At 40.4% G+C, this 7858-nt stretch overlaps 2 protein-coding genes across 2 annotated transcripts in view; both read right to left on the reverse strand.

The window, feature by feature from the left end:
- Nucleotides 1–116: 116 nt before the first annotated feature.
- Nucleotides 117–2401, reverse strand: ccdc124 (coiled-coil domain containing 124). Its single transcript, XM_068707542.1, has 5 exons — nucleotides 2314–2401; nucleotides 1606–1783; nucleotides 1014–1212; nucleotides 765–870; nucleotides 117–625 (listed from the first exon to the last, which is right to left on the reverse strand). The coding sequence occupies exons 2-5, from the start codon at nucleotides 1762–1764 to the stop codon at nucleotides 421–423; spliced, it is 669 nt and encodes a 222-aa protein (XP_068563643.1). The 5' UTR covers nucleotides 1765–1783; nucleotides 2314–2401; the 3' UTR covers nucleotides 117–420.
- Nucleotides 2402–3136: 735 nt separating this feature from the next.
- Nucleotides 3137–7858, reverse strand: part of cluap1 (clusterin associated protein 1) — a 5702-nt gene continuing 980 nt past the window's right edge. Inside the window, exons 3-12 of the mRNA XM_068707535.1 lie at nucleotides 7823–7858; nucleotides 7534–7713; nucleotides 6962–7057; nucleotides 6464–6547; nucleotides 6243–6376; nucleotides 5798–5939; nucleotides 4944–5019; nucleotides 4743–4853; nucleotides 4539–4588; nucleotides 3137–3483 (exon numbers count right to left, since the gene is read on the reverse strand). The exon at nucleotides 7823–7858 is cut by the window's right edge and continues 49 nt beyond it. Coding sequence (XP_068563636.1) covers nucleotides 3310–3483; nucleotides 4539–4588; nucleotides 4743–4853; nucleotides 4944–5019; nucleotides 5798–5939; nucleotides 6243–6376; nucleotides 6464–6547; nucleotides 6962–7057; nucleotides 7534–7713; nucleotides 7823–7858 — 1083 coding nt within the window. The 3' untranslated portion in view covers nucleotides 3137–3309. The remainder of the gene's footprint in view (nucleotides 3484–4538; nucleotides 4589–4742; nucleotides 4854–4943; nucleotides 5020–5797; nucleotides 5940–6242; nucleotides 6377–6463; nucleotides 6548–6961; nucleotides 7058–7533; nucleotides 7714–7822) is intronic.

Raw genomic sequence — 7858 nt, forward strand, 5'->3', positions numbered from 1 at the left:
TGAGCGTCAGCATTTTGAGTCTTAATCCACTGGCGACAGTGGCTTTGGTGTTCAATGCCAACTATTTTGCTAATTAAACAAACAACTCACAAAGTAGTAGAATGCAACAAGAGATGTTGATGATCGAGTGAACTTTAATAAGTTTCTCTCAAAACATCTGACTTCCCACCTCCCCAGAAGTGCTTAAAAAAATGATGTTATTATGACCTTAATAGGGGAAAATGAACTTCTCTTTTCTAGTGAATGGAACAACCAAGCTGAGTCATCTGGCTTTGGAGTTTTTTCTGGGCAGAAACAGGTGAATCTCTCATTAGCAACACCCATTTTTTTTAATTAAATGATTAGATTTTTCAATGACAGTCTCCTATGTTCAAAGGCAGACGGTTTTCAAATGGAGTTATCGGGGGGTAAAGAATGCATTCACTTTAGGTTGTAGGTGGAAAAGCGTTGGTTCAGGGGGTTCTCTGGCGACTTCATCCACTCCTTCTTCAACTGCTGCTTCAGCTGCGACAGCCTCATGTTAGGGTTCTCCTGTTTTAGGCGAGGCATGTTAGCCTCCTCAAAGGCAGCAAATGCTGCTTTCATCCTCCGCTCCGGGTGGTGGTCCACGTCCTCAAGCCCCGTGCTGGAGACCGGAAGAGAGGGCGGAATGATGGCTTGTTAACATTCACAAGGTATCATTGTTGTTTTATAAAAACTTAATTCAAATCAACATCAGACTAATCACAAGGACGATAGGATGTCACACACAGTACAAGTGGTACCTGAGCACAGCGATGGCATCTTCTATTGTTCTGGCTTCCACGGTTCCTTCATCAAGTATAATCTTGTTCACGTTCTCCTCCAGTGGGATCTCCAGATGGCTCTTTTCTGTGGGAGGAAATTGTATTTGATGGTAAAAAATTTACTGATTGGATCCCCAAAACAGCCACTGCTGCTGGATCGCATCTCCACTCATGTTATCTTTATTCTAACCAGCACACTTCCGTCGTCAACTTAAACCCAAAATGTACCTTTAGGGTTGAGCTCCTGCTCCTGCTGTTGCAGTAGTTCATTCTGAAGCACCTCCTCGATCTGGGCACGGGTCACTTTTCCTCCAGGTCCAGCCTCCCGCAGGGCTCTGCCTTTTATGCTGGAACTCTCCTCATCCAGAAGTCGCTGGTTTTCCTTTTTCCTCTCCAAAAGCTCGAGCCTCTTCTTCTCCTTGTCATCCTGCAAAGTTCGAAAGCTGTCCCATCAGACTTTTGTTCGTAAAAACACATGTTGTCTCAAAGTAGTTTGGCCACTAAATGTATTTATGACACATGCGATCACTGAACTATTTAATAAGCTTCACTGATCCCCTGACATCACTGAAAATGAAGAATCATGCAATAAAATAGAGCATTCAATACTGAATACTATGAGGTTAAAAAAGAAAATTCTACAATAATTCCCCCGTCGAGTCTTCATAAGACTGTCTACTTTGGTCATCTCACTTCTGAGTGTAATTGATAAGCTGTGGAGTTACGTCGAGCATAAACTGAGGCAGTGATAAGCCCAAGCAAGCAGCACGAGTTTGAAAATCCCCAAATTTGAACATCACTCGGAGGAGAGAGTGCTCACCTTTCTCTGCCCTTTTTTGAGAACAAGTTTGTCAGTTTCTTGCCACAGAGCATCCTCTTCCTGTTGCTTCTTGCGGGCGTCTGCCACCGCCTTGACCTCAGCTTTACGGGCTTTGGCTGTGGCCGCCTTGGAGTTCTCGCCCTGGAACTTCTTTGGCATCCCAACAGCTGCTCTTCAGCTGAGAGACGAGGGAAGATGAGAGACCAATGAGAGGAGTTAGTCTAACAAGATAGTTGTCAAAACTGATTTTAATACGGATATAGCCGGTTTAACGTTACAATTATTCAAAACCCTTTCCTACAGATTTCAAAGACGTTTCTTTTTTTGTGTTCATCATCTACAACTGTGATTGTTCAACATGCAGTATTTATGTTATGAGTCGTGTGCAGCAGTTCTTTTTGGATCATTAGATGCATAGGTAACGTCAGTTAATCCAACGTTTTCTATATCATTTTGGTTTAACCCGTTAATAAAGTAACAAAACGGAAGCCACTTGTTAGCTAATTATTCTTGTTAACGTTAGCTGACTGTTTTGCTTCAGTGTAACGTTAGCTAACGTCAGTTAGCCATAACTAGCTGATATTAGCCTCATACACAAGATTACCTTTACTTGTCAAAAGAAACCGGTCATTCTCTATTTCAATTTGACCTAAATTTAGCTGAGAGCATAATGACAACAATACACAGAGTATACACACGGTTTCATACCAGTATGAGAAGATAAACAGGTCGCAAGTAAACGACTGGTGGCTGTTATTTCGAAGAGGCATCTGCCACCTCCGAAACCAGGGCGCACTCTGATGACGCAGCGTCTCCTATTGTTGTCATATCGTAAAATATATATTTATATATAAAATATATAATTTTTTTCTGGTAACGAGAAAGAGAAATTGTTTGAAAATGTTCTCTAAAACGTCACACAACACGTTGAATTAATTTGAAATACCACAACTAAAAGTCCAAAATGTCCCACATGGGGAAGGAGATACTGTAAAAGGGCTAGATATATGGGCTTGATGAAGTCTTTCAAGTTTATGCTTTTTTAGACTTTATACTCCACTAATATTACATTTTAGAGGATAACACTAATTTAAATTCCTCTTTAGCTTTTGGATGAATACTATACAAGTGTGCAACGTGCCAAGTGTTACATTTGTATATAAATGTTAATAAATGTGAATTGCATCCAATTAAGTATATTCAATTCGGGAAAATGTAACAAGGTATTATTATTGCCAAAGATCTAAAACCATGGCCTAGAGACAGCTTAGCATGTATTTAAAATGAACCTCTCTATTAGTGTACTGTACACATTTCCCCAGCACTCACTCTCCAATTGTCCTCATTATCCATAATTAGGAAGTCACTTTATTCTTGATGTTTTTCCATTTCTGATTTGTGTTCTTCCTCTATCAGGAATTTCCATTCATATATTCAGCATGTAAAACAGTATAAAATTAATAGTTTACTGCTTGTCAAACTAAAACTGAGTTAGAAGTACAGTGCTGCTGTCATACTTGAATCAAGAGACAGAGAAGAGATATTTTATTATGGTAAACAGTTTACACAATTATAAAAAAAAAGGAACTATATTGATTTCATGTTGCAAAAATGACATGATGGAACATAATAATTAGTGCATATCTCTCAGAAGTAATTAGATGGTTTAATCTGAGCGACAGAAACAGCTGGAGCTCATCTGTTTCAGAAGTCATTGTCGCTCTCCTCCAGCAAAGTTGGTCTCATGCCCCCCTTGGAAGGGCGGGCACCCCTGGACACTGGGCCCTCCAGACTGTCATCCTCCAAATCTTTGCTCTCCTCCTCCTCGCCTTCATCTTCCTCGTCATCCTCGTCCACATCAATCTCGCTGTCTTCAGTCTGAAACAGCAGGCAGGCAGGTACACATAATAACTATTTCAGTGTTCAGAGTCCAGTCAATGATTACTGGACAATTATTCAACACACAATGTGGAACTACGACAGGGATGGACATATTCTCATTCTAACTAAACATTGAACCAGCTAATTTCTCACAAAAACGTGTACAATCAGACAGACCTCATCATGGAATCAACTCTTCGGCTGTAATGAGAACATGCTCAGTCCAGAGTTGATTGAACTGGGACATGTCCATCTGGAGCTAGATAACTACACAGACCAGATAAACAATTGACCTAATTTAAAGGAAAAATCTATTCCAACAGTTAAGAACATCTGCACCTATGTTCAAAAACTATACTGGCCTTGTATGCATTGTAGAAAAGACCAATTCCTGCACCCATAGATGCACCAGTGGAGCAAAATGCAATGAAGCAATTCTTCCTTTCTCTCCAGTTAGTCTGTCTTCCTTTCTTTTCCTCTTCATTCTTTTGATAACTAACACAGGTGATGAGGTTTATACTGCTTATAAAGGTATGATGCAAAAAAATAGTCAATGTCAAAATCATTTTAGCAGGTCTGCAAGCTCTGAGCTTACTTCTCCACCTTGTTAACTGTATGAACACTCCTGACATGGACTATGCCATGAAAGTGATGAGGATCCATTCCTTTCCCTGTGTAAAAAAAAAAAATCCCTACCATGTCAGAAAATTTGAGAATAGATTTTTCCTTTAAAACACAGAGGGACAAGGAGTGAACTAGATCCAAGTCCTGCACAAACCTTTCCTTTCCATTGTTTTTTGGCAAGAGGGACTGACTTTCTGGACACAGCTAAAGAAGGCTTTTAAAATACAAGTGAATGACAGTCAAAAGATAAAATATGGAATAGAGTACAAGATTGAAACCCAAAGGGATGTGAAAGTGATCAGCGCTGGTGCACAGGGAGAAAACTCAGCAAAAACGGCTTCAAAATTGAAAGATGCTCGCTACATAAGGTTAAACTTAAGATGGAAAAATAAGGAATATTGTATTTATTTTGCTTTGACAATACTAACCTCATCACTATCACCGCCCTGCATGTTCCCGATGAATCGAGCTCCTCTTCCTGTGGTGCAAAAAAGGGGGCAACACAGATCATGTTTGATGATAAGTTTTGATAGATAAAGCATTTAATTTTGAGAACCGCAGATATAAAACCAATCAGAATCATAGAAAGCAGGACGTTATGGAGAAAACATGGCTATTTCCTGTGCGTGTACCTGCCACGATGCCGTTTCGCGTGGGCCGTGGCTTAGAAGGTCGACACTCTTCCATGTCGCTGTCTGAACCTTCGTCCTCTGGAACGTTCACGTCAGAATCCTCATCTTTCACTGCAGAAAACAAGTGTGTGAGATGATACAAAAGGGTTGAGATTATGTGACTATTGCTTTGCTTTAACAGTCTGTAATTGATTGTCTCACAGGAGCTCCTCGTCAGATCCCTCTCCTCCTCCTCCCTCAATACGTCCTGCATCATCCTTAGTGTGTTTTCAGCCTCCTGTAGTGGAAAGAAAAGCACAATCTATATGGACTTGCATTTACAGTATATAGTGCTTTTCTAGTATTCTCACCACTCAAAGCTCTTTACACTACATGCCGACATTCACCCATTCACATACACATTTGTACACTGATGGCAGAGGCCATACGAGGTGCCAAAGGATTTAATCTAATGCTCATTCACAGACACTCACACACCGATGTCACAGCCTTCGGTAGAAATTTGGGGTTCAGTGTCTTGCCCAAGGACAATTCAACATGCAGACTGGAGAAGCCGGGGATCAAACTGCCGGTTAGTGGACGACCCGTTCCTCTTCCTGAGCCACAGCCACATACAGAAAGCATGAAGAGGGCCGTCTCAATTCTCCTCCATCCACGCCATCCAGGGTATGAGTTCCTCCCATTTATGTTCATGAACAGTATCGTCTTATTTCTCATCATTACAGGCCATGAAATTATTATTATTATTATAAAAGAGGGAGGACACTCAGAGGAGGATAAATTAGTCTCTCTTCAGGAAATAAAAAAGTAGAGTTCTTTCTTCCGTTCACAGGAAAACTGACTAATTTCCATTTTTTATATTTCTCTGTGTTTATATTTCTCTGTGTTTCAAACCAACATTTGAAGACCAATATGAATATCTGGGTCATGCAGAGCATTACTGAGACAGAGTGGCAATATGTTTAAGAAAAAGTTTTACATATACAAGCAGTTCAATAAGAGGTCCTAAAAAACATTTAAAGATCACACGCGCACACACACGCACACACACAGACCTCAAACCTCTCCTGCTCCATTTTATGGTATTCATCCAGCTGAGACTCCAGGAAGCAGAGGTTCCTGAACTTCTCCACATAGGTTTCATATTGCTTCTGCAGATCTTCCTCAATCTTTTCATATTCATCCATGAAGGCCGGCCTAAAAAAGTCAGTGATCAACAAAAAACAAGCACTTACAGGATGAGCACACATTTAGTTGTCAGTCAAAGTTTTATTTAAAGATTTGGTGTAAGTCGAAGAAGGAAAACTCTGTTGGCTAAAAAAGATGGCTAAAAGCTTAGATATAGATAGTACAACTTCAATGACAACTGTTTGAGCAAAGAGTACAACAACAAAAAAGTAGCTCACATTCACTTTATGTTTTGTTTTAATTTGCCAAAGGCACCGGGGAATCCTTCCTGTCATTGAGCATGTCTGCTAGCTATCAGGGTCGTGAACTGACCTGACACTCTGCAGTGTCTGGAGCCTCTTCCGATTCCTCTCCTGCTCTTGCTTCTTCTTTTCTATCTTAGCGTCCAGACTGGTTTCATCAGAAACAACATTACTCAGCATGTCTTTCGTCTTCTCCACACTTTCCTTGACAATGAACACAAAAGGCATGGGGGCAGATTCAGTGCCTTTTCATAGTTAAACACTTTGTGGATTTTCAGGATGAATACATACCAAAACCTCCTTGATGGCAGCTCTCAGGGCCTTATCAGTCTCATTGATCTCCAGAGGTCTGGCGATGGACGCAGTTCTCATTTCCTGTGGCAACAGTGAAAACATAGACAGCAGAGTCATCACCTGCATCACTTTCACTGAAAAATAAAGCCACATCATGCTACCACCCTCACAGAGGAATAGTTTAGGGGTCAAAAGTTACTTGATGAATAATGGCAGTTTTAGGTCAAACTGGTCTTGAAGACAGAAGTTTATTTAAGAAAAAAACAATTCTGTTTAACATTGTAAATCCCAATGCTTTTTCAGACAAAAGCTATTACCATGTTTCTTAAAGTGCACTTATCTCACTATATAAAATGTGGCCCTCAAACTGTAAAACATTACAACCTGACTGGGTCTAATGAAGAGAAACAGCCACATTGTCATGTATTGTGAGGACTCAAGATCAAGGTAAATGGAAACCAGTAGGTGTATCTGTTATTATCCGTTTTCCCTCACCCTCAGGTCCACTTCTTTTCCCAGTAAATCATACAGAGATGCTCCTTTAGACGTGACCTCAGATGCCAGCTGCCGAGCTGCTTTAAGATCTGAAATCTAGAGTGAAGAGAGAGTGAGAGCTAATCAGCAACACAAGGATTTCCCTTCCACTCTGGATTTGATATTAGAAAGATTAAAAATGGAGTATGGAATAGAAGGCTGAAAAAAAAGGAAAAATAAATAGCATGAGGTTGTTATGTCAAACATCATTTTGACTGTTTTATTCGGAGAGTCTACATGCATGTGAGTCAGACTTACAGTGACCAACTAGATGCCGTGCAAGTCAGGTATTGCAATAAAAAAGTTAATAAAAAACAACCTAATTGTGGGGCACATTCACATCTGCTAAATTTAGACAATATATAATTTTATCTGTTGTAGTTTCCAAACACTGACTTTATTAAAATGCCACTTAATGTCAAACTCCTTAGAGCTGACAGCTTAGTTATTAGGTTATTGAGATTAAAAAGGACTAAGGATACAGTAACATACACACATACATATGTGAACATTATGTGAAAATCGCATCTCACCCGTGAGCCGAGGTCGAACTTGAACTTGCTGTTGTCCTCCTCGGTTCTGTCTTCCAGGGCCATCTGCTTGGTCTTCATGGCGCTGTACAGCACTGAAGTGATCTTCAGCATCTCTTTCACTGCGTAGCCATCAGCCTGGTAGAGGCGCTTGGTGTTCAACTTGATGTGAGCCTTTGTTGCCTGAAACCAAGTGAGACACCATTTCAGACAGACTGACTAACAACAAGCCTTCCCTTAAATAGCTAAGAGTAATCTGTACAGTCTGTGTGAATTCAAGAAAGTACATCACCATAAACTGGGCCACAGCCTTGATGAAGAATATTCT

The sequence above is a fragment of the Cebidichthys violaceus genome, unplaced genomic scaffold (genome assembly GCF_023349555.1).
Source record: "Cebidichthys violaceus isolate CVI_PGR_0920_01 unplaced genomic scaffold, fCebVio1.0.p SCAF_13, whole genome shotgun sequence".
Taxonomy (NCBI): Eukaryota; Metazoa; Chordata; class Actinopteri; order Perciformes; family Stichaeidae; genus Cebidichthys; species Cebidichthys violaceus.